Genomic DNA, 26,801 nt, shown 5'->3' with positions numbered 1-26,801 from the left:
TCTGCCTCTCAGCCATGGGGTTAAGGAGGTTGCTTCCAAAAAAATGTATAACATTGCAGTTCAGTAAATAAAGTTAGAAAAGACTTTAAAAAACACAAGCAAAATCAGTATACATTATATAATAGCAATGGATGTACACAGCACTGGAAGAAAATGAACCAGAGACCAGAAATGTCTTGGTCTGGGGCTTGAAATGGAAAAGTTCAGATTGCCGGACAGCTGGGAAATGTGTCTCTAAGGCCCCTTCCGCACACGCAAAATAATGCGTTTTCAAACCACTTTCATAACTTGGGTGCTGTGTGGTTTCCGGGCTGTATGGCCGTGTTCTAGCAGCATTCTCTCCTGACGTTTCGCCTGCATCTGTGGCTGGCATCTTCAGAGGATCTGATGTTGGAAAGCAAGTGGAATATATATCTGTCCAGGGTATGTGGGGAGTGTCCAGGGTGGGTGGGGAAACCTTGTCTGTGAGTAACAAAGGCGGCAACCAGGTCAATAGTTGAGGGCATCTGAATAGAAGTATGAGTAACAATGAAGACTATAGCCTGGGAGTAACCCTGTAGATAGCAAGGTCACTGGTGGGAGCATCTGAATAGAAGTATCCTGGCCTTTGTAACTTTTGTCTATGGTCATCCTGTGTTTGTGTGGAGCTGGTTTGTCCATGTGCTTATGGATTTCAATTGCTTCTCTGTGTAGTCTGACGTAGTGGCTTTCAGAGTGGTCCAGAATTTCTGTTTTTTCAAATAATATTCTATGTCCAGGTTGGTTTATCATGTGTTCTGCTATTGCTGATTTTTCTGGCAATTGAAATCCATAAGCACATGGACAATTTTAACAGGAAGGAAGAAACTCTGAAAATGAACAGAATTTGGCTGCCAGTGTTGAAAAATACTAGGGTCAAGACTGTGTCAAACCAGCTCCACACAAACACAGGATGACCATAGACAAAAGTTACAAAGGCCAGGATACTTCTGTCAGATCTCCCATAAATGTTTTACTTGCTATCTACAGGAGTTACTCGAACTGCTGATCTTCATTGTTACTTTCATACTTCTATTCAGATGCCCTCAACTTATTGACCTGGTGCCGCCCTTTATTCTATATACTCCACTTGCTTTCCAACATCAGATCCTCTGAAGATGCCAGACACAGATGCAGGCGAAACGTCAGGAGAGAATGCTGCTAGAACACGGCCATACAGCCCGGAAACCACACAGCACCCAAGTGATTCCGGCCGTGAAAGCCTTCGACAATACACTTTCATAACTGTTTTCAAGTGGATTTTGCTCTTCCGCACAGCTTTAAAGAGCACTGAAAGCAGTTTGAAAGTGCATTATTCTGCATGTGCGGGATGAGCCTCAGATTCAGTGATACTACAGCAAAATCCATCTCACAAATGGTGAACCTATTTCAACTCAGGGGAATCTTTGGCCCCATCCGCACACGCAAAATAATGTGTTTTCAAACCACTTTCACAACTGTTTGCAAGTGGATTTTGCTATTCCGCACAGCTTCAAAGAGCACTGAAAGCAGTTTGAAAGTGCATTATTCTGCATGTGCGGAATGAGCCATAGATAGATATTTCCACTATGGATGAACAAAACATAGCTGTTTAGTTGTACTATAGTGCTCTAGATATCGAGAAATTTATTCAGGAAATTTCTTTTCAGAAACATGTATTTTTCATGAAGGGGTTCCTCAGATTGTTACATTATTGTGTCCCAAGATGGATTTCAGTCTTACTGCCTGATTCTCTCCATTTGTAGCTTAAAATAACTCCCTCCAAGTTCAGTGGGACTTACTTCCAAGTAAGAGTGTGTAGGATTGTATTCTTTAAACAGTTTGTTCATACTAGTTCATTTTAGAATTCAGCAGGAATCCTTACGGTTCAATCCACAGGGGTAGGGCTGGGGAGCCAGTGTGACAATGTTGCAGGCAGGCATCAGCTACGGCGTGTCAGACAGTCAGATGTCAGGGTGTTTGGCAGGCAGGTCAGGTGTGGTCTGGAGGTTTGAGGCCAAGTAGTCCAGGAGTTCATGCATCAGGCAGGTGTGTGGAGCTTTCCAGTGTAACATAGTCATTGCACCCAAGACGGGGTTTATATAGGACACCCTTGCGAATGAGATCAGGATCCTGCAAAGACTCAGTCTCCTTCTGATGTTGATGTGTATAGCTCTCAGAGCCTTTTGCCATATCCAGCTTCAGTGTGGGCACTTCTCCTTTTACTGCTGAGCTGCTGTTTCTGTCTTTGCCTTCTTTGTGCAGCTGGCTCGTCAGCTTGTCTGAATGCTCTCCCTGCTGCACCACATCTGACTCAGCCTCCACTGGCAGGGGAGGACTTGACTCTGTTGCTTGCATTTCCTCTCAAGGAGCCAGCTCCTAGTCTATAGTGTCTTCTAGCTCTGCATCTGATTCCTTGCCTCCTGGGGGCCGGCTCATGACAGTGACTCTGGCACTGCTGCCATTGCCAGTCCACACAGTGTAAGTGGCACTTACGTTGGTGCAGGACTCCATGTCACCCGGCTCCCATTGCAGCTGCTGTGCCAGTGCTTCTTTGTTGCAGGAGCCCATACCAGTTCCAATGGGAACATTTCTGGGGATGGAGTTGACTTTAGTGGGATTCCTCAGACCTTCCAGTCCAGGAAAGCCTCTTTTGCTAGCATCGACTTACACCAGCAAAAAACAGGCATAACCCATTGGGCTGGACATGGCCCATTCAGTGTAGCAAGTAAGCTTAGTTTTTATTTTACCTTGTCTTGCCACTAGGAACCGCCATGGAGACAGTGTACATGTGCTGTCCTTGTCTGCCACCCAACTACTCCCTGTCTCCCCGCCCCCACCCCTTAGATTTGGCTTCCTGGATCATACCCCAAGGCTTTGATTCAAATGCTTCTTCATGAGAATAACTCTTATAGTACTCTGAGGGATTTATTTCCATGAATAACGAGATTATATTGTATTTTGATTGGGAGTGGACCAAGAATAATTCTGGGCTATAGTTTCTGGTAAGATGGATCAGCAAAATTCTCACTTAACTTTTGAAAGTAAGGCTTTGTGGAACAAATGTGCAGAGCTAGTTTTCTGTTGATTTTCTTGACGTGATTTTGTAAGAATGGATTCCAAGAATACAAACAGCAACAAAACTAGTGAAGATATCCCATTGCATTGAGCTCCAAACTGTATTATCTGTTGCGGTGGACAATTGACTGGCCGTCACATAAACTTCAGCTCCTTTACAGAAGTCTTAAACTTTAAAAAAACCCAACAGGAACAAAACCCTGTGCCTCGTATATTTTTCTATTAAAAAGTGTCATGTACCATCTTCTTCTCCTTTGTTTTGTATCATGCTCATCATTTCTGTTCTCCACACACACACACCCCCCCAACAGGTTGTTTGTTCCTTGTGATACCCATTTCATGTAACAAAGGCTGATTCCGCATGGGCCAAAAACAGCAGTGTGAAAATGGTGTAAAAAGGTTTAAAACGGTGTAAAAGGGTTTATACCATTTTCACACCGCTGTTTTTGACCCATGCAGAATCAGCCAAAGTGTGGGTGCAGCTGGCTCGTCAGCTTGTCTGGGGTGGCTGAATGCTCTCCCTGCTGCACCACATCTGGCTCAGCTTCCACTGGCAGGGGAGGACTTGGCTCTGCTGCTTGCATTTCCTTTCAAGGAGCCAGCTCCTAGTCTATGGTGTCTTCTAGCTCCAAGCACACCAAGGCAGGGGCCTGTTTTATACCACCGCAGTTATGACTTACAGGAACATACGCAAGCAGGAGTGGACTAGAAGGTTAAAATGGAGGAGGCCAAGGTGAAAGGCGTCTGCAGCAGTACAAGCCAGATCTACAGAGTACCAACAGTAGGCTTTGGCTCACCCATTCACTGATGGCAGGGCATGAAGAGGCTGATGGGTGTAAGCCCGGTGAGCTCCAAAGATGCTAGCCTTGCCTGCTCGCCTCCACCAGTGTCCCCTTAGGATAGTGACCCACTGGGAAATGTCTGGGTAAGTTAAAAGCCCAGTTCACCACTATTTACAAGGCCAATGCTGTGTGTGAAATCATGAACCTAGAACACAACTTCATGCCTGATAATGCTTTGGGGATCATCCAAACTTGTGCCTCTGGCATTCCCTTGTCCCCTTTTGCTCTTCATTGGCAGCCAGTGGTTTGGCTGGTTAATTCCTCCGCACGTGTTTCCCTCCTCCTTTGAGCGCAACAAGGGGAAAAGGATCTCGTTTGCCTCTCCTTCCATTCCTGATATACCTGCCTCCCTTCCACTGAGCATCACATCGTATTACCTCGGCGCGCACCAAAGTCACACGTCGCACAGAACTCATGTTTGCATCAATTGAGGTCTCATGAGCTGACATTGTCTAGGAGGACCTGAATCACAGTTCTTTGGAAAGGAAGATGAAAAACAGGCCTGTCGGTTTATGTGTCAGAATTTACTCTTTTCCTTCTGTGCCCCTCCTGCCTGACATCTGTACTATTCATGGCACGCTTCCACCATCATGAAGGCAATACGTTACAGTATAGTGCAGTGGTGGCGAACCTATGGCACGGGTGCCAGAGGTGGCACTCAGAGCCCTCTCTGTGGGCACGCACAGAGTCGCCCCTCCCCCCACATCTAGGCTGGCCTGGGCCACTGGCCTCAATTATTAGCATTAAACCTAAGACCTAGTTTTGGGGAAGCAGTGTAGGTAACCCTATTAAGCGCTGTTAAACCCCACTGATTTTCATGTGAAGAACTAAAACGTGATCCTTTACCTGGGAATAAGCTCGGTTGCTGGCAATGGGGCTTGCTTCTGAGTGAACCCTCCTAGGGTCGTGATTCACCCGTTGGAAGAGTTGCGCGGTTGCTTCAAAGCAAAGCCACCGACTACTGCCAAGCTTACTCCTGAGTAACACATGCCTCGGAGCCAACCGTTTTTTCTAAACTAAAACCTCAGTATTCAGGTTAAATTGCCGTGTTGGCACTTTGCGATAAGTAAGTGGGTTTGGGGTTGCAATTTGGGCACTCGGTCTCGAAAAGGTTCGCCATCACTGGTATAGTGTATTGCTGCTCTAAACTAAACATGCCTGATTGGGCTTTTATGGAACGGGTATCTTGAATTTTTCTCATTTGTGTCATCTTTCATCTGTGTGTCCATTTTAGCTGGTGTAAAGTGCTTTACCAACTTCATGTCATTCATTTCCCATGACAACTGCACAAGGTAGGTCATCTCGATTCCTTCTTTAACCAAAAGGGAATGAGGGTGGGAAAATATATGTGCAGACCCTTCCAGTAAGTTTATTGCAAGGTTTTGGGGCATACTATTTACATTTGTAATTTGTATTTTGATTTAAATTCCTATAAGCCACTTTGAGAGCCAGCTGGGAGAGAAAAACATATAACAGATATATATCAGTGGTGGGATCCAAAAATTTTAGTAACAGGTTCCCATGGTGGTGGGATTTAAACTATGGCGTAGAGCCAATGGGACTGGGGGGGGCACGACAGGGGCGTGGCCTGGCATTCCGGGGGCAGGGCATTCCTGGGCGGGGCTGTGGCAAGGACGCAGCCGCTGCGCCGGTCCTTGGGTGGGAAACAAATGCACACAGGTGCAGGCTGCCACGCATGCCGGTACACCTCCTGCTAGACTGCTTCAAGTTCTGCGCGCTACTGCTGAGAGGAGGGCGTAACTAAGGCAAAAATCATGTGGCAAAATCACCAATTAGTAACTCCCTCTCGGCACACACAAATAATTAGTAACCTACTCTGTGAGAACCTACTGGATCCCACCACTGATATATATTGACTTGTAATGTGTTAACCCTACACCTATATTTAAGTGTTAATGATTTCATGGCATTTTTTTCTTAAAGGGAGTTGTTTTAGGATTGTAAAATGTGAATGAAGATGTTAATACTCTCCTTCTAACTGATTTCCTGCAATTGGTAGGACTAACAAAAGGAGAGCTTAAGGTATTGCCAAAAGAGTCACTTCATTTCTTCAATTGTCTTCTTAAGGTCTGTGCCCACTTACATTGTTGGGACCTCGTTAAACTTAAAACTGGGATCTCGGAAGATGATGAAAAGTAGCTTCTGAAAGCTGTTTTATGGATTTACTTGGGAATCAATTCAAATATTATAGTTTCCATGTCAACACACTTTTGTCATTTGATAGGTGAACCTCGGGGCTGCTCAACTCAGGGCGGTAATTCCAACAGGGAAGTTGCTACCCTCTTGAGAGCCTACGGTATGTCAGTCATTATACATCGGGTGGGTTTCCAAAGGTCAAATCTTGGTTCTCTCCCATGTTTTCATGCAGTTCTCCTCAGTGGCGTTTTCCTATGGACACGGTGGAAGAGCCATAAAAGCATGAATGGAGGAGTCTACCACGTCACCACCAGTCAGGATGACTTGGAGGACATCAGAGAGAACATTCTCAACTACAACGAGGAAGGGGGTGGAGAGCAAGATCAGGTAAAAGTTACACAGTTCACCAGTTTGGAGTTTGTATGAGGTGGTGGTGGCAGCAGCCAGAACTCACCTGCATGGTGCAGTGGTTAAGAACAAGTGGACTCAAATCTGGAGAACCAGGTTTGATTCCCCACTCCTTGGGTTAGTCATAGTTCTCAGAACTCTCTCAGCCCCACCTACCTCACAAGGTGTTTGTTGTGGGGAGAGGAAGGGAAGGAGTTTCTAAGCCACTTTGAGACTCATAATGGTTGAGAAAAGCAGGGTATAAGTCCAAAATCTTCTTTGTAGGTTCCACAGACAGACCATTGTGTTGATCCTACTGGTAGACACTGATAGCTGTTTTTGATTGTGTTTCATTACAGAAACGTATCTGAAACAGTGTTGATTTGCCATGAAGTACAAGCGTTTTGTGTGAGTGATGACAGTTAGCAAAAGATCAGAATTAGAACTTCAGGAGCACACCAACCAAAATACTTCACTGTCATTAAAAATGATCACTGGAGAAAAAAAATAACACTTTCTCTTTATGATCTGATGATTCTTGCTACTTGCCCATTATCAGTTTCTCCATCTAAGATGGGGGTAAGGCAGATTCTGTAGGCCACCCAGATAATTTACCTTCGTAAAGAAACGTTGGGTGGTTTCATATATACTTCTGTTCAAGGTTTCTAGATTTATGAACTATCAACTTTTCTTCTGTATCGTTCTGAAGACCATATTTCTCCTCTGAACTGTAGCCTGTAAATTTGGCTGTACGCTGTAGCCTAAAAGAGTGAAGAAAATATGAGCTGTTCAAAGACTTAGTTGATCAAATACTAAATATCCATTACGAAAGAGTCCCTGATAATCGAGTATCCGGAGCACTCATGAAAACGACACGTGACGTCCTTTCTTGTCGTCAAGGTTGAAAGGAATGGGTTCCCCAAGCCGCACAATGAGAAATGACCCCCAAACAGAATACTAAATATAAAGAATTTATCATAGAATTATGCTTGTAAAAATCATATCCAGCTGTTTTAATGACACAGTAATACATAGGACGAAAAAGTAATAAACTTAAAGCAAAACCAAGTATTAAACAAGTGTAAATAATATTTGACGAGAGGAACAGATTAAACACTGATGTTGAAAACTCAGTTGGATCCAGTAAGGGTTATTAGTACGGGACTGTTTGTAAGTCAGGCAGTTCTAAGCAAGTCACGAAAGTTGTCTGGAGCTATTGAGAAATGGCAGGTGACTAAAAAGATTGCATGCCCTGCCTGTGAATCCCCAACCACCATATCATTTCCCCAGTTCATTATTGGGGAAGACTGTGCTAAGGGCTGCAGGCAGGTAGAAATACAGAAAAGCTCCTCTCTGTCCTTTTCTATCTCTTCCTCTTCTCCCAGTGCCTTGAACAACATTTGGGTAGTTCCATTGGTTTCGGGAATCCTGGGGGGGTGGGGGGTACACTTCCTAGGATTCCCAGCACCTAAGAACATAAGAACATAAGAACTAGCCTGCTGGATCAGACCAGAGTCCATCTAGTCCAGCACTCTGCTACTCGCAGTGGCCCACCAGGTGCCTTTGGGAGCTCACATGCAGGATGTGAAAGCAATGGCCTTCTGCTGCTGCAGCTCCTGAGCACCTGGTCTGCTAAGGCATTTGCAATCTGAGATCAAGGAGGATCAAGATTGGTAGCCATAGATCGACTTCTCCTCCATAAATCTGTCCAAGCCCTTTTTAAAGCTATCCAGGTTAGTGGCCATCACCACCTCCTGTGGCAGCATATTCCAAACACCAATCACACGTTGTGTGAAGAAGCGTTTCCTCAGATGCTGTCAAAAATAATATTATGGGTGTCCAGATGGGAGAGGAGGTTGGATGATCTTGTCCTTCTTCCAACCTACCTGCAACCACCATGGTCTCCCTAGGAAAGCTGGGATTGCGAGGTTTGGAGGCAAAGATTTTCTCTGCCTTTGAGTCCAGGTCGAGTTGAGAAATTGCTTAGAGTCATTATGCGCTTTTTAAAGGTGAGTATTACAAGCTACTGGGGTTTGTATTCTGAGCCTAAAGAAACTTAACCATAAGACCTGTTGTGTTAGTTCATCAGTAGCAAAAAATACTCTTAACGGATTAATCATTTTTACCACAGGGCGGTACAACAGTATTTATAAGCTTGCCTCTAACTGAACTGTTAGCAGAACTAAAGGAAAATATATAAATACCTAATGTTTCAGTTCCCAGGGGTTAAATTTTTTAAAGATATAACTGCTACACTCATTTGAATTTTATAGCCAGAAATTCCCACACTTGAATCAAGACTTCGGTGAGTTTCCATGAACATATTTTATACACTTAAAGGGATATTTAACTTCAAGGTAGCACACAGAGAGCTAAGTATTCAAATCCTATTAGTGTTTAATGAGATTAACTCCCTTAGCAAATTGTGGTGGGGAGGGAAATAGGTTTACCCAGGCAGGGGATCTGTTTTGAGGAAATGTGCATTGTTTGACACATCAGTCACTTCATGCCGCTTGATTTCGTTAAAACAGCAAAACAAATCCAGGTGGCTCGTCTTCAGATTGCCTTTGATAGCTTAGATCAAAGGATCCACACATGCACGGGATGCCCAACCCGACTCATGTCACCTGTATTGTGTAGTTTGTCCTTTAGTGGCAACAGTCTGCAAGTCCTGACGAAACCCTTTGTATTGTATTGAGAGACAGAGGGAAGACGGGTATTTGGTACAAGGCGAGAAGATTTAACAGTATGGATCCTTGTAAATGAATGTATTTATCTGCTTCATTTATGTTTTGCCTTTGCTGCCCAAGGAGGGGAGATCAGTCACTGCCCCGCCCCCAATAAAATACGCCAGAGGCGTTCCTCCCATTGGGCAAAGTGGGCAGTTGCCCAGGGCGCCACCTTGTGGGGGGCACCAAAAATGCAGGTGTGGTTTTTTTAATTTTCAGTGTTTTTTCTGTTTTTGGCCTGCAGGAGGTGCAGTTTTTAGGCTAGCAGCACCAAAATTTCGGGGATTTTTCAGGAGACTATCCTGATGATATCACCCAGGTTTGGTGAGGTTTGGTATAGGGAGTCCAAAGTTATGGACTCCCATAGGGAGTGTCCCCATCCCCTATTGTTTCCAATGGGAGCTAATAGGAGATGGGGACTACACTTTAGAGGGGCCATAACTTTGGACCCCCTGAACCAAACTTCACCAAACATGGGTGGTATCATCAGTAGGGGCTCATGAAGATACTCTGAAATTTTGGTGCTGCTATCTTAATAATTGCACCCCTGACAGCAGGCACCCCCTAAATTTCCCCAGATTCTCTTTTTAAATCCACTCCCTTCCTGCCAATGCTCATTTTCTTTCTTTCTTTCTTTCTTTCTTTCTTTCTTTCTTTCTTTCTTTCTTTCTTTCTTTCTTTCTTTCTTTCTTTCTTTCTTTCTTTCTTTCTTTCTTTCTTTCTTTCTTTCTTTCAATGCCTAATAAAGGTTGCTGTTGTTGTTGGGGGGGCATCAAACTCAGGTTTTGCCCAGGGCTCCAGTTTGCCTAGGTACGCCACTGAAACACGCAGGACACCAGATTTGTGGTAATAAAAACTGGCCACAACTTGTTTATCGATGGCATTGGTTGTAGGCCTGGGAAGCAAAGACTCAGCACGGGCGGGGGGGGGGGGGGGTGTGTGGATCCCTGCACCGGGCAATGCACTTCCTGAACCCAATGTCCCGCCCCCATGGGCTGGAGGAATCAGGAGCAACAAGTCAATAGGAGGCTTCTAACAGCCCAACAGATGGGCCGTGTGTGGCAGGTGCAGGTGCGGGGGGCTGTCTGGCCTTCTCCCCCTCCGAGGTAGCAACAGTGGCACGGCTGAGTTTTGTGCCTTGCATTTCTCCCCAATGGAGACCAAAATTAATACCCTGTTTGCCCAAAATAAGACATCCCCTGAAAATAAGACATAGTAGAGGTTTTGCTGAAGTGCTAAATATAAAACATCCCCCGAAAGTAAGACATAGCAAAGTTTTTGTTTGGAAGCAGGCCCGTCGACCAGACCGTGCAGCTGTGGAGTGGAAAAATAAGACATCCCCTGAAAATAAGACATAGTGCATCTTTGGGAGCAAAAATTAATATAAGACACTGTCTTATTTTCGGGGAAACACGGTATGCATCGTGGTGTAGTGGTCAAGAACAGGTGGATTCTAATCAGAAGAACCGGGTTTGATTCCCCTCTCCTCCACCTGAGTGACAGAGGCTTATCTGGTGAACCAGATGTGTTTCCGCACTCCTACATTCCTGCTGGCTGACCTTGGGCTGGTCACAGTTCTTCGGAACCCTCTCAGCCCCACTACCTCACAAGGTGTCTGTTGTGGGGAGAGGAAGGGAAAGGAGCTTGTACGCCATCTTGAGTCTCCTTACAGGAGAGAAAGGTGGAGTATAAATCCAAACTCTTCTTCTCCTTCTTCTCCACTTCATGATACCCTTGCAGCAACCCTGCTGGCCTATCGTCACCCAGCACGCATCTGTGGCAGAGTGGGAATTTGAACCTGGGTCTCCCACATCCTAGTTCGACGCTCTTAATCACTACACCACACTGTCTACAAAACTGCACTGGACAGGTTTGATATAAGTAGCTCCATATGTATGGTTTCTGAGTCTGTTTTTGAATGAGTGCCACAGCGTGGGGAGGGGATGTGGTTCCGTGGCAGAGCATCTGCTTGGCACGCAGAGGGTCCAGGCTCAGTTCAAGGGATCAGGCAAAAGTGATGTGAAAGATCTGTGCCAGAGACCCTGGAGAACTTCTGCCCGTCTCCATAGACAGTAGTCAAAGCAGTGGCTCAATGGTCTGATTCAGTGGTGGGATTCCAATCACACAACCTTTATTAGGCATTTAATATAGAGCGTTACCAGACATTTATAAGGTACAAATCAAGAGTACATTCTAAACATAGACAGAAAGACTGTATAAAGCCGTTGTGGCGAACCTTTGGCACTCCAACTGTTATGGACTACAATTCCCATCTGCCCCTGCTAGCATGGCCAATTGGTGGCGAACCTTTGGCACTCCAGCTGTTATGGACTACAATTCCCATCTGCCCCAGCTAGCATGGCCAATTGGTGGCGAACCTTTGGCACTCCAACTGTTATGGACTACAATTCCCATCTGCCCCTGCTAGCATGGCCAATTGGTGGCGAACCTTTGGCAATCCAGCTGTTATGGACTACAATTCCCATCTGCCCCTGCTAGCATGGCCAATTGGTGGCGAACCTTTGGCACTCCAGCTGTTATGGACTACAATTCCCATCTGCCCCTGCTAGCATGGCCAATTGGCCATGCTGGCAGGGGCTGATGGGAATTGTAGTCCATAACAGCTGGCAGGGGCTGATGGGAATTGTAGTCCATAACAGCTGCCAATTGGCCATGCTGGCAGGGGCTGATAGGAATTGTAGTCCATAACAGCTGGAGTGCCAAAGGTTCGCCACCACTGGTATGTAGCATTACTTAGAAAGTTCTGTCACTTGTAAAAGAAATTTTGCTACTTTTTCCAAGAGCACAACATCTGCATTGTTCAACAGAAGCCCCACAAGAGAACTGTAAAAGTCTCTTTCAGATTTGTCTAGGGCCAGCCTGGTAGAGAAATACTAATACCCACGTATCTCGGACCGTCGAGTATAATGTGGGCAAGAGTGTCCACTTGGTTTTTACAGTGTAGACCAGCTCAGGATAGGAACAATCCCATCAGCCTCTGTCAGCATGGCCAATTGGCCATGCTGGTAGGGGCTGATGGGAATTGTAGTTCCTGAACATCTGGAGAGCCGCAGGTTCCCTACCCCTGGTGTAGACAAACCTGATCCTGGAGAGGGATGGATAAGTAACGACCCTTTGTAATGGCTGATGGGAAAGTGTTGGATGTCGTGGGATTCAAATAATTTTACAACTGGTTGTTTGCAAGCACCGTTTTAACAACCGGCTCTGCCGAAGTGGTGCGAACCGGCTGAATCCCACCACTGCTCTGATTTCGTATGCAACAACTTCGTGTGATTCTCTCCCTCCAGGATGCCTACAACATGGCTGAGCTCCAGATGTCTCTGCAAACCAGTCCCGCTTACTCCCTCTATAAGAAGAAAGGGAAACGGTCAGACCTGCACTGTCACTTGAGCTGTGAGGCTCCTCTAAGTCCCAAAGAGCAACGAGAAACCCCTGCGACAGGAAAGGGGGACTCTTTATCAAGCACAGATTTTGGGTGCTACCTAATGGGCGTGGTAAGAAATGTCGACCAGCAGCACCAGGCTCTGCCCTGTGATTCTCTGCAGGTGTTTTACACCGAAGGGGAGTGCTCGGAGGCCAGCAGCCTAAGTTCCCTGGCATCCTGCGGATGGGATGAAGATGCAGTTTATGGGAATATAAAAGACTGGGGGCCAAAGTTTGAAAAACTAAGCGAACTCTATTCGCATGCAGAGCCTGATGTCTAGAATATGGAATCTGTCTTGGACTATTGCTTAAGGGGTTTTTTTTAATGTGACTTTTGATACAGTTGTACTTCCCTGAGGTGTTCAAGAGACAGAACGGCAAGAAACCAGAGAGCTTTGGCGTGATGAGAATAGCTGCCGTTCCAAACTGAAAAGAGGGATGGAAAACTCTGGATGTCACGGTGAGTGTGGGTTGAAGAAAGGCCGAGGGTCTGAATAGGGTCTGAAAGCAGCTCAATGATCACGCCAGGAAGACTCTGTAAAGCAACTTTCCCCGTATTGGTGGCCAGCAGGGATACCTTTTCCATAAGACTTTTTCTGTGCATATATTTGGAAGGAGGGAACCAGAATCACTTGCCTGTGTAGGTCTCAGCATTGCAGGAGGCCCATAATCCTGCCATGTGTCTCTTACGCAGTCCCTGTCATATCGTCTGACGTGTGGTGTGCAGTTCTTTATCACTAAATGTACAGCTGAAACTAATTTCCTTTTTAATTTGAAAGAAATTGACGACGAACTTGCTGGTGTCAGAACTCAGACTCGGCAGGATTTCCTGCTCTTTTCAAAATAAACCTGCCTTTGTTGTTGGGTTCGAATTCCTGTGGGTCCTTCATCAAGCTTAGAAGAAGTCAGAGCTTGCACTTGGTTACAAAACTTGGAAAGCGTCTTTTTACAACTCTTCCCCGAAAGAAGTGGGCTTGCTGCTGAAATGGTTGACTCCAGCAAATGCTTCAAAGTAATCCTCAAGTTGGAATCGGCTCAAGGGAAAACAAAACCCCAAACAGTCTTGATTGGCAGGAGATAGCGTGCTTGTCAAATCCAGCATTGCTGATCACAAAAGTATTGTAAAGTATCCTGGCTTTGAATTGCTTCTGTTATTTCAAGCTCTCTACTCCTCACTCTTCCGTACAATTAAGCAATTCCCTGCTTTATCAGTACATTAAAATCCTTTCCTATGAATACTCATGAACTGATAGGCGCATTTGAACGGTACGGGCTAAAGTTGTCCCTCAGATTGAAAAAAAAAGATGCAGCATAAAGAATAAGATCTCAAAAGTATCTTGTTTACAACTAGAACCTTCATCTTGTATTGCTGGGAACGCAAATATCAGAAGTCCAGAATGGAACTATCGAAGATATCACAGTGCATAATCTCACCAGTGTTTGGTACAGCTTCTTCAGAATTAGGAATTCTGCATGCATTTGAAAATGACATGGGGTGGGGGTGGGGGAGGCAGAGGCTTTGGTTCAAAGCAATAATAATATGTTAATATGTACAGTTCATAGATGTGTCCTTTTTCAATTGCCTTTCTTAGACTCTCAGATGGTATTTGCCCAGCCAATTTGGTGGTATTTTTTGCTCAGCCACTAATATCTGTAATGAAAAAGGTGCTACATAGTATATTTTAGTTTTATCTTAGGACCTCCTAAATGTTGGACAGTGGAATAGGAGACACCTTGGGCTTAACAATCTCATAGATATCATTTTGCCAGCCTTCCAGCTCAGAATTCAGTTACCCTGTTCCTTCCGTCCAGCTTGTCTTTAAAAAATCTCCAGTTAATAACTGTTCCTTAGATTATGTACACATTCGTTTCAGCAAATGAAGCATACAGAAATGTGATGCTATGAGAAAAGTCAGTGAAATGGGGACCTGCAAAATGGAACAGGGAGGGAATGAGGAAGGCTACCGAGATGTGGATAAGAAAGAGAGACAAGACTTTCCGTAGTTCCTGAGTTGCATTTTTCAAATACGTTCTAAGTTGCCACCTTTTTATACATTGCCAGATGCTCTTGTAACTTCTCTTGGACTTCGGTAGGGTTGTTTCTCATTAGCTCATTCAGCCATTCTGTGTGTGATCAAAATATTTCCAGTTCCTCAAGATAATTTTTCAGGCTGTCAAACACCCACTTCTGTCCAATACTTCATCTTGATTGATAGAATCAGCTCATTCAACACCCCTGTCCTGTTCAAACTCAGAGAAGGTAGGGGGTAGATGCCTAAAAGATGTTCAGCCTCATTCAAAACATGATGCAAAGAACAGCTGGAACGGTGCCTGCACAGCTTTGTCTCAACCGCTAGAAACCCACGATCAGCTTTTTGGTGCGCTGCTCTCCTTCAGTCCCCCTTGTCAAACAGCATTAAGCTTTTTTAAAAAAATGTTGCATAATGTCTCAGTTATTGGAATGGAGGGGGCTTGTCCAGGCAGACTCCATTTGTGCATATATGCACCTCTAAACTGGACTGGGCTGACTGAATTTAACAGGCAGATGTGTTTCAGTTCTTTATAACAGAAAAGCTCCAAAACCTGGCTACCAGTACTAAAAAAAACCCCCACCAAAACAAAACCCAGAAACATTCAATGCAATTACTTCACCCAGATATATGCTAAGGCAGTTAGTTGGAACTGCAAATGAACTTCACCCAGACACATGCAAATGTGCCTCACCCCCCTTCCCACCTGTGAGGTGGACAAAACATATGCACCCTGCCACACAAACACTCCACACTGTGCCACAGAGAGACGTGCTTCTTATCATGACATGCCTCTGAAGATGCCAGTCATAGATGCTGGCAAAACATTAGGAGCAAAACCTACCAGACCACAGCCAGACAGCCCTGAAATCCCACAAGTCAACGCTAAGCGCTGTCATCCGTTTATAGCTGGTGTACTTGGCCCGAAATGTTCACTGCATGTCACCCAGTCTGATCATAGGACTCCATAAGATTTCTTTTTTTTAAAAAATGCAACAGTTTGAAAGTGCAGCATTCTTTACAACTTTTTTTCTGGAGATGTTTCTCCAGGTTTTAAGGCTAAGTTCTTCCTCCTGCTTTTATGTCTGACAATGTAAAGGGTGTGGTAATTATTTACCAAAGCAACTGTCTTAGGAATTGATCCCCAGTTTTTAATCATAGTGCATAGTTGAGAAGAAAGGTGTCTATCCGACAGTAGATGGTGTTTTGCTAGGCATGCAATCTGGAACTGCATCTTTCAAAAAGGTGGATATTTTTCTATTGAATTTTTTTTTGGGGGAGAGTTGAGTCTACTTCAGCTACGAAGTTTGGTTTAAATATACTACAGTGGAATAAGAGAAAAGCTGGCAAAAATAGTCAAGCTGTTTCTGGGAGAGTATTCAGATGTCAGGGAGCAGCAGTGGCGTAGTGGTTAAGAGCAGGTGCACTCTGATCTGGAGGAACCAGGTTTGATTCCCAGCTCTGCCGCTTGAGTTGTGGAGGTTTATCTGGGGAATTCAGATTAGCCTGTGCACTCCCACACACGCCAGCTGGGTGACCTTGGGCTAGTCGCAACTTCTCGGAGCTCTCTCTGCCCCACTCACCTCACAGGGTGTTTGTTGTGAGGGGGGAAGGGCAAGGAGATTGTAAGCCCCTTTGAGTCTCCTTACAGGAGAGAAAGGGGGGATATAAATCCAAACTCCTCCTCCTCCCCCTCCCCTCCTACTCCTCCCCTCCTCCTCCTCCTCCTTCTTCTTCTTAAGAATGCATACAGAAAACAGCCCTCTGACAATATTTATGTATTTGTGGCCATTGGAAAGTGAGTCTGAAATTCAGACCTGTGTGGCATAAACCATCAGATCTTGCTTCCAAGAACACTAAAACTGAGTATGTCCTTCAGAGCTTGAGGTGGTTGCTTTTTCAAACGGGAACTGTCTTGAACTCGGTACAGAACTGTTGACTGGGCAAACGGAGATACTGCAGTGTTTAGCTGTTCATTAGGGTGTCAAATACGTATTATGCATTCTTGTAGAGGGTCTTCACTGGATAACTGTTCAGCAGAATACTGCAAAAAATCCCCATAGGAAACTTTGGCACAGCTTTTACGTGGTTTGCCTACCTGTAAAGCTCACAGGTGTTGAATATTCATGAACATTTTTAATTTATGCAGGCAATAAGCTAGCCCAAACACACTTCCGCTTCCAGGGAGCCAAAAGCGAAATTGATTTTAACTGTGGACCAAGACAGCTATGTTGTGCCTGCCAACCTTTGCGTGTTCCGTGAGCATGACAAACAAGCTGCAGGAATTGGACGCTATTATGATCCCCCAAAGCTCCTGCCCTTTGAAATCCATCAAGGTTACTCAGTATTAATTATGGCTTCTTCCCAAAATCCCATCCGCCATTATGTTGGCTGCATTTTCAGACCCACTGAGATTGCATTCGTCGTTGCCTGTATCAAGCCTCTTACTCCTTATGTGTCCCGGTCAGAATAAAACGCTGTACCCCAAAACGCAGCCCTGCTTCAGTGAATGTGTGAATTGGTCTCTGCAGAGGTGAGTGGCCTCGCTGGCTCATGGACAAAGGGGAGAGGAGAGGGCCAGTCCCCTGAACGCTGCTGAGACCACTGGCATGAAGAGCCCCTCCGTGGACCTCACTGAGATGGTTCAGTGGCAGAGCATCTGCATGAAGAAAATTCCAAATTCAATCCCTGGCATTTCCAGTTAGATCTCCAGTTAGAAGACAAATTCAATCCCTGGCATTTCCAGTTAGAACAGCAAGGGCGAACTTTATCTGCTTGAGACGCCGGAGAGCTGACGAGGCTCGGTGAGCAAGCCTCAGCAGGTCTACTCAGAACTAAGTCCAGTTTCATTCAGTGGGAGTTACTTGCAAGAAAGTATTCTTCTGATTGCGGCCTAAGCTATACCCTATTTAGAATAAAGGTGACAGGAGATTTGTGAATTCCCTTGCCATTTCCTAGAGTAGAGCATCTTTATTCCAGGATGCTCTGCTTGGGTCCTAGTGCCTACCTAGTTGTCCCTGAGACACTAGGGCCCAAGTGGAGCATTCTAGAACAAAGACGGTCCAGGAAATGGTGGAGGAATTCACAGATCTCCTGTTATCTTTGTCCCGAACAGGGTACAGCTAGGCTAAAGATCAGACTTCAATAAGCTGGATTTATAAGAAGGGGCCCCAGCTCAGTGATGGAGAACCCATTCTTCGGATGCAAAGATTCCTAGGCTCAGTCCCCAGCATCTCCACTTAAATTACCTCAAGCAACAGGTGATTGGAAGGAAGCTCTTGCTGTTAGTCAACCAGCAGCAGATTTCCATCTTGGCTAAGTTGCAGGTATTTAGAACTGGCGGAGGCCAAAGCCGTTCGTCCAAAGGCTCTTCATCCTAGGGCCGTGGTGGCGAACCTTTGGCACTCCAGATGTTATGGACTACAATTCCCATCAGCCCCTGCCACCATGGCCAATTGGCCATGCTGGCAAGGGCTGATGGGAATTGTAGTCCATAACATCTGGAGTGCCAAAGGTTCGCTACCACTGTCCTAGGGTCTGTGTTAAGTAGCGTTGTGAATTAAGACCGGGCTGGGCCTGTTTCTTTTGTTGCTTTGGGGTGGCAAGGCAGGCTGCAAATACTTTAAATTAATAGGGCTGCGTAGCGTGCACACAAGTCAGTTAAATCTGAAAGCAAGGGGTATACAGTGAGGCTTTTGGGTGGGGTGGGGGGAGAGCACTGAAAACAGCCACCTTCTGTCACACCAGGATCTAGTTTGGCTGATAATCCCCTCTCCGTGGAGTGTTCTACGTTGAATTCTGATGCCATTTGTAGTAGCGATTTATTCCCTTTGCGCTGCTTCTGGAGCCAATGTTGCCTGGGGAAATGGGATAAAAATATAAATAACCTTCTAGTCTCCACAGTAGACAAAGCTGTGAAAAGTATTGCCAGGCACTGGTGTGCTGCTTCAAAATGACGAAGCAACACAGGGCAGGGGGTTAGCATCATTCTGATTCCCTCCAGCTACATAAGGAAGGGCTGAGCCTCACAGGACACAGACTCTGCTTCGCATGGAGAAGGGCTCAGGTTCAACACTTCGCCTCACCAGGTGAACGGTGATGTGGTGGACCTCCACCACAAAAGGTCTTCAGTGGACCTCCACCGAAGACCCTGGAGAGCTGCTCATAGTCTGAATGGATAAGGCTGACCTCAGTACTGACCTAGAGACCACGGCTGAGGGACTTGGGAATGTTTAGTCTGAAGAAGAGGAAATTGAGGTGGAACATGATTAACCTCTTGAAGTATCTGAAGGGCTGTCACTCAGAGGAGGGCAGGGAGCTGTTCCTGTTGGCAGCAGAAGATAGGACTTGCAATAATGGGCATAAATTATGGGCAGAAGGCTCTGACTGGATATTAGGGGGAAAAAAGCAAGAGTTGCACAAAAGCAAGAGTTGTGCAATAGCTGTCCAAGGAGGCGATGAGCTTCCTGTCACTGGCAGTCTTAAAGCACCAGCTGGATGAAGACTTGTCAGGGATGTTTTAAGCTGCTCTTGCATTGAGCACGGGGTTGGGCTAGCTAGGCTGTATGGCCCCTTACAACTCTATGATTCTAATGGGCCGAGGGTCTGATGCTTTATAAGGCTGCTGTGTGGGTGAGTGGGTGTGTTTTGTAGGTCACCAAACAACACCTTGCTTGTCCCAGGCCATCCCCTCTCCCCCCAAGCCTCGTCTCAGGGGTTACCTCCTCCTTTTCTATTTCTGGCCTCGCTTGTTTCTTCACTAGAACGCTTGCATGAGAAACTTAACTGCAGTGGCAGTACTGCTGAGAAGGACGACGCTGGGCGCGATTAGAAGTCTTGCGGCTGAAGGGAGAGGGAAGGGAAAAATAATCAACATGTCCCTAGGTAGTTGGATTTTCAGTAATCTGGTACTTTGACTAATCTCCTTCCAAGCGCTTTACAGGCTAACCTCTGGTAACAACTCTGATTTCCTACGCTAAATTGTGTTATGGGTCTGACATTTTAAATAATCTTGTATACATAAGGATTTAGTCTGCCAACTTGTCAGCTCTACAGATTTTTTTCCCCACAGGGGCTTTTCCACATTATAAAAATGACAGACCGGAGATAACGTGGAACTCAGTCCTGAGGCACTGAGGCCCCTTAGAACATCTTCCCGGGATCAGGGTATGAATTTTGTTGCACTTTTAACAAAGGCACTGCAGTGGCTAAAACCAAGTTGGGACATTTGAGGCTTCTGGTCTTTAGATTTGGAGGGACCCAGGAGTAGTCTGAATTTCTTAGTTTTTACATTTGGCAGTTTTTAAATCAACAGGTCTCTGCATGTTCTGTTAAGGGATATTACTTTGTGTTGGGAAGAGTCTGTCAAGAGAAACCCCAACTGCTGACACAGAACTTCTCAGGCTAGATGAGCCAATATTTCTGAAATATCTCGGTGGGGGAAAGTGCCACCCAACTGCAGCTGACTCATGGTCTTGCATGTGAGCTCCCAAAGGTACCTGGTGGGCCACTGCGAATAGCAGAGAGCTGAGCTAGATGGACTCTGATCTGATCCAGCAGGCTCTTTCTTATATTCTTATGGGGACCCCCTCTGCAATTTGCAAGGCAAGAGCTGCACAGAGTAGTTTGCTACTGCCTGCCTCTGCAGAGTGACCCTGGACTTCCTGGGTCTCCCATCCAAGCGCCAACCAGAGCTGACCCTGCTTAGCTTTGGAGATTTTACACGATTCGGCTAGGAGGGGGCATTCAGGTTTGAGCAAAATATGTCACCTGAAACAATTATTCTATATAATAATCGACCCTTCCAGAGCTTGCATTTTGTTCTACACTGCAAAGTTTTGGATTCCAGTCAGAACAGTGGGGATAACTAGCATCTTTACCTGTGAAATACCAGCTTTATCTATAAAAAGCATGACCCACATCAAATCAGCCTTCGACTTCCAAGTAACCAGCACGCCACACGCAATTCAATTACTTTTCACTCGGTCCCCCCCGCCCCCATTATACAGAATTTCAAAAATACCGGGGCGGAGGTTCCAGCATTAGGAAGAGCAGCCGCCGCCGATCCCTGCGGATCAAAAAAAAAAAGGAAAAAAAAGAGCAACTTCTATTTAACGCTCTCTGAATAACTTCCAAAGACAAGCTGCTGACCTCTCTCAAGCTAAGTGCAGCCGACAGAAGCAGGGAAAAAAAAAATCGGGCCTGTTAAATCATTTAACTTGGAAATTCAATAAAAGCTGCTCTTACATGCTGTCAAAGCCCAAAGATGATTTAAATAAATATTAACTCTGTTCAGCATGTTAAGGCGCTTAAGGGAAGGTCAAAAAAAGCGGCTTCTGGCAGAAGAATGAGCCGCGTTTGGCGACGGACCAAAGGAGGGCAGGTTTTTCAGCGGCTGCGTTTAAAAAGGATGAGCAGCTGCAGGTGTGCTGTTCTGAAAAGGACTTTATTGAGGATAATCAGGGGCCGTGTTAACCGCAAAATGCCTGCACGGCGAACCATTATGTGCCCAGAAAAAGCAAAGAACTCGTCAATGCCGCAAATGGAGTGGCTTTTAATGTCCACTCTGCATTCCTTTTGAGGTTTCAGCTCCACGGCCTCATCAATGCTTCTTTGAGCACCGTGCATGAAAAACCTGCCTTCTGCAGCAAAAAAACACACACCCTGCTTTCCATACTTTGCCTCCAAGTCATAGCCAACTTACGGTGACCTTATATAGTTGTCAAGGCAAGAGACTAACAGGTGGGTTGCTATTGCCTGCCTCTGCAGAACAACCCTGCTCTTTCTTGGTGGCCTCCCGCCCATGCATGTGGTCTAATCCTGTGAACAATAAAGACTTTCGTCTGTGTTTAATGGGAATTGACTTTCTGGCTGAGAACTGCTGAGACTGTCATCTTAGCCTGGCCACTGCAGGTGTTTTCTTGCCCCATTTTCAAGTTTTCTTGCCCCATTTTGCTTTAGAACTATTTCACAGGTGTCAAACTCGCATCCCTCCAGATGTTATGGACTACAGTTCCCATCATCCACTGCCGGCATGATGCTGGCAGGGGATGATGGGAACTGTAGTCCATAACATCTGGAGGGATGCGAGTTTGACACCTATGGCTATGTGGTATTTGTAATACCTTAGGAAAGCCAACTGGCAACCTGCCAGGGGAGCTGGCTACCTGCAAACAAAACTGTTCCCCCCAACCTCAACCTCCAGGTTCAGCAGATGGCCTAGCTTGGGCTACTGCAAGAGTACGACAGCACAATCTCCTGCTTCAGGATAGAGCAGTGGTGGCGAACCTATGGCATGGGTGCCAGAGGTGGCATTCAGAACCCTCTCTGTGGGCATGTGCAAATAGAGCCCCCCCCCCCCCCCCGGCATCATATCTAGGCTGGCCTGGGCCACTGGGCTTGATTATTAGCAATAAACCTAAGACCTAGTTTTGAGGAAGCAGTGTAGGTTAAGCACTGTTAAACCCCACTGATTTTCATGCAAAGAACTAAAGCACGATCCTTTACCTGGGAGTAAGCTCGGTTGCTGGCAATGGGGCTTGCTTCTGAGTAAACCCTCCTAGGGTCGTGATTAACCCGTTGGAAGAGTTGCACAGTTGCTTCAATGCAAAGCCACCGACTACCACCAAGCTTACTCCTGAGTAACGCACGCCTTGGAGCCAACCGTGTTTTCTAAATGAAAACCTCAGTATTTAGGTTAAATTGCCGTGTTGGCACTTTGCAACAAATAAGTGGGTTTGGGGTTGCAATTTGGGCACTCAGCCTTGAAAAGGTTCGCTATCACTGGGATAGAGCCAGTAACTAATAAAGCAGGAGGGTGAATTGCCATCAGTGCTGAGCTTCTCACTAGAGGACAGCTAGAGGAAAATTCCAGAGGGATAACCTTGGTTGTTTATAGCAGCCAAAACCACAAGGTCAGCCCTGTGACGCTTGCTTTTCTTTTCCTTTCTGCCATCAATTCACAGCTGACTTATAGCGACCCCCATGGGGTTCTCAAGGCAAGAGATTTCAGAGGGGCTTTGCCATTGCCTGCCTCGGTGTGGTGGCCTTGGACTTCCTTGAGAGTCTCCCGTCCAAGTACTTACCAGAGCTGACCCTGCTTAGCTTGTGAGCTCTGTCTGGTGAGATGAGGCTAGGCTGGGCTCTCCAGGTCAACGCAGCCCAGATCACAAAGAGCCCCGCAGCACTTGGTAACAACTAAACAAATTTATTGTGGCACAAGATCTTGTTAAGGCAGACACAATGTACAGATTATTTCACATTCAGGGACCAAAGGGGGGGGGGGAAACCTGTGTTTGGCACTTGACAGTTCCAATAACAGTTCTCGGGTGTCACTATTAAACACATTTGTATTGACAACATTGTAATGTAAAAATACAGAAACAACTGACGTTAGGGTCAGGCGTTCGAGAGAGCAAGCGTCATGTCCTCGACAGCGAATCCAGAAGACCGAGCTGCGCATATCGTACTGTAAATTAAAACCACGGGCCACGCGGGTCTCCGGGAGACCGAAGTAGAAGCTCACGGCTTTGTCAGATTACGCCAAGTGCCTATAAAATAGGGCAACCTCCTCTAACTTCTGACCATCCCTCACACGTACTTAAGCCCGCATTAGCGACTGCGCGCCCCGAGAGCCATCCGCTGGCCTGACCCCCCCCCCCCCCGGCTCCCGGCAAGATCAGGCACACGTCACGACAGGCTTAATTAAAGTTCTACTGCTTATTAAGATGTTTTATTATTACATTATGTCGAAATGGCAGTGGGCTCCAACCTCATTAAGGGATAAGGACGAGAAATTATTCAGGGGCTTTGCTGGCTTGTCGAAAAGAAACATGGCCCACATCCGAGTTTGATTTAAATCCAAATTGATTAAAGCCTGCTTTCTTTTCGTGTGTGTGTGTGTGTGTGTGTGTGTGTGTGTGTGTGTGTGTGTGTGTGTATGGTGTTGGTACGAGTGTGCAGAGGGATCTTGACTATTACCTAATGGAATGCTTACATTACCTAAATATGAAATTGTTTCGCAGGTGGCTGATAAAGCCTGATCTAGACCAGCAAGCAGTTTACCTGGGAATAACTGCTGGGCTCCCTGCATTGCTCTGATCAGAAAGAAAACTCTGTACTTAAAGGAAGTCTCTCCCTTTGTTTCATATAAAAATGTTAAAATTAGCAGTAAAAACGTCATCACAGTGTTGTTTTTTTTTAAAAATGTAGCATTATAAAGTTGGTAGCCTGTGTAAAAGTTTGGAATGCACAAATGTGAAGAGTTTAGCTGCTTGAACGTAAGATGAATGATTAATGGGTGTGTTTCGTACAGGGAAAGAAACGGTGGTTATGAAGGGGGCTCACCTTCTGGAGACACAGATAACAACAAAGCAAACTTCTCCCTTGAAATACTAAGATCCTATGAAGTACACTTTAATTCCCCTGACGAGGCTGTTTAGCTTTAGGTTTGGTCATTCTGACAAACAAAAGGGATATAACACAGGAGTGCAGAAGAGGGGGGTGGGGCGGCGTTTTGGTCTTGGTTTGTGTGACTGCCGTTAAAAAGTTGAGACACAGACGTCATAACAGATCACGTTACAAAAAAAAACAAGCTCCACTTTTGACAACCTCAAACGTACACAAACAAAACCCATCATCCAGGACGTAACAGCAGCAGAAGGAAGAACAATCCAAACAAGTTAACGACGACAACTCAAACACCAAGGAACAAGTCTGTGAAAACAACAACAGGTTGAAAAGCTGCAGATACTGAAGGGTGCCATGTAGTGGAAGACTGCGTGGGCACGTACATTTAGGTGTTCCTGAGGGCACTTCCTGGATTGTGGCAAGTGCCTTCCTCTGTAATAAACACACAAGTCCGGAGCTTTGGTTGCAAGCAGGAACAACCTGCCGCCAGTACTAGAGATCTCGCTGCAGGTTTAGCTATGGCACAAAATCAGCTTGAATACTAGCAAGGGAGAATCATCATTCCTGCCTGGGAAAGCTGCATGCTCGCCAAAAGTAAAAGTGTACAGAAAAAGCCTCATGCAAATGTACAGAGGGATGTTTTAGCATTCCTCTAACTGTTGCCAGAAGAGGACAGCCGCCATCTAAGGCTCATTCCGCACTTGCGGAATAATGCACTTTCAAACTGCTTTCAGTGCTCTTTGAAGCTGTGCGGAATGGCAAAATCCGCTTACAAACAGTTGTGAAAGTGGTTTGAAAATACATTATTTTGCCTGTGCGGAAGGGGCCTATGGCAGGTTAGGCCAAATGCTTTCCTACAACACTGGCTATTCTATTGCATCATGGATGGCTGCTACAGAATCTTCGCTGGAATCTGGGAACCAAAATTCTCTGGATCCGAGAAGCTGACATAAAAACCTTGATCGTGAAACTGGGCTTAGATGTCAGGAAGATGAAAGCTGTGCTTCTGTGCACTCATGGCTAGCAAGCTTCATGGATATCGACAGGACTTCCTGGTTTGGATAGGAATTCCAGGATCTAAACTTGGCACCGAGGTACGGGGTTACATCTGCCTCCTGGGGGAAGGGGAAGAACAGGAAACAGGAACAGCATCATCACAAGACAACACAAGCGAGCCAGGACCCTGAGAAGAATTTTGTAGGTTAGCTGTTAGCAGAACAAGACTACGGTTGGTTCACACAAGTGCCTGGTGAAAAAGATGTACATGCAGTGCAGAACGACGCAGTGGGGGAGCAAGCCTCAGGTTTACACACCTCCTTCTCCAGCTACAAGATTGCATTAGCCACAAAAAAATGTACACATAATTATCTAAACGGGGTTGTGTGCAAAAAAGAGGAGATTTAGCCTGGAACCTCACCGATTGTGTAGTGTACATGCTGGGCGGGGACCTTCATGCACCAGCTTGTAATCCACACAAACTTTCTGGACACATCTTGCATGTCACCAAAATACACCCCCCCCCCCCCGGATTATCACAGTAATTAAAAAGTAGCCTCTTTTTTTTGTAAACTCCCTTAGAATTTTCCAGTGTGACCCACAGCAAAGCTTAAGTGGTCTTTTTATGCTTGGCAAGCTTGTAAACGTGGAAGGTTTTGTTCTGAAACACTTTTGAGAAATACACAGTGTACGAAGGCAGGTTGCTTTTGATTTCCTCGCAAAAACGAGGGTACTGGGAAGGTTTCAGGTCGGGCTCGTTCTCCCCAGGACCATCCATCGTCTGCAACAGAAATTAACATTTGTAATTGCTGAGGAATCAGAGAAAAAAGATTAAGAACCACTCACCCTCCCACAGTAGCTGCAAAAGTAATAATAGCCTACCATACTATTCTGCATTGGTTAGACCTCACCTGGAATAGTGTGTACAGTTCTGGGCACCGCAATTCAAGAAGGATATTGACAAGATGGAACGGGTCCAGAGGAGGGCAACCAAAATGGTAAAAGGTTTATCTTGGAAAAGAGACTTAGGGAGTTGGGGATGTTCAGTCTATAGAAGCGAAGGTGAACATGATAGCTATGTTTACATATTTGAAGGGATGCCATGTCTAAGAGGGAGCAAGCTTGTTTTCTGCTGCCTCAGAGACTAGGACAAGGAGTAATGGATCCAAGGTGCAGGAAAAGAGATTCCAACTAAACATTAGGAAGAAGTTCCTGACCATCAGGGCTGTTTGACAGTGGAATTCACTGCCTCGGAGAGTGGTGGAATCTCCTTCTTTGGAGGTTTTTAAACAGAGGCTGGATGAACATATGTCGGGAATGCTTTGATTGTGTGTTCCTGCGTTGCAGGGGGTTGAACTTGATGGTCCTTGGGATCTCTTCCAACTCTATGATTCTATAGATGAGGTGACCACAACATTTCTCTTCCAACCCCCACCCCCTTCTGCCCACAGGATCCCTAACATCATTCAGGATTTACATGGCCATTTGCTATGTCAGTACTTACATGGCCATTTGCTATGTCGAGGAGGTCGCGCAGTCGGCAGCCCCGGCTGTGTCTTCTGCCGTAGCACATGCTGTCCTCCAGAATCACCAAGTCTGTGCCAAAAGATCTCAGGATCCTGTAGACCTCTTCGGGTGACCTTTTTGCATACACCTGATAGATCTGCCAATGACAAGATGGCAGCTGGAGAAGCAAAGCTAAAATCTAGAATTTACCAATCTGAACTGAGCTA

The 26,801-nt window shown here is 45.8% G+C and overlaps 2 protein-coding genes across 2 annotated transcripts in view; one reads left to right on the top strand and one right to left on the bottom strand.

Moving 5' to 3' along the window:
• The window catches only part of LOC125443768 (neural-cadherin-like), a 109,001-nt gene extending 92,864 nt beyond the window's left edge, over positions 1-16,137 (top strand). Inside the window, exons 32-33 of the mRNA XM_048516077.1 lie at positions 6,307-6,461; positions 12,499-16,137. Of these exons, the coding sequence (XP_048372034.1) occupies positions 6,307-6,461; positions 12,499-12,915 (572 nt within the window). The 3' untranslated portion in view covers positions 12,916-16,137. The remainder of the gene's footprint in view (positions 1-6,306; positions 6,462-12,498) is intronic.
• A 6,717-nt stretch (positions 16,138-22,854) lies between these two features.
• Positions 22,855-26,801, bottom strand: part of DPY19L3 (dpy-19 like C-mannosyltransferase 3) — a 43,663-nt gene continuing 39,716 nt past the window's right edge. The window contains exons 18-19 of the mRNA XM_048515910.1: positions 26,573-26,731; positions 22,855-25,849 (exon numbers count right to left, since the gene is read on the bottom strand). Coding sequence (XP_048371867.1) covers positions 25,679-25,849; positions 26,573-26,731 — 330 coding nt within the window. The 3' untranslated portion in view covers positions 22,855-25,678. The remainder of the gene's footprint in view (positions 25,850-26,572; positions 26,732-26,801) is intronic.

Source organism: Sphaerodactylus townsendi, linkage group LG14, assembly GCF_021028975.2.
Source record: "Sphaerodactylus townsendi isolate TG3544 linkage group LG14, MPM_Stown_v2.3, whole genome shotgun sequence".
NCBI lineage: Eukaryota > Metazoa > Chordata > Lepidosauria > Squamata > Sphaerodactylidae > Sphaerodactylus > Sphaerodactylus townsendi.
The sequence above is the reverse complement of the archived record's forward strand: the minus strand, read 5'-3'. Positions and strand labels throughout refer to the sequence as shown.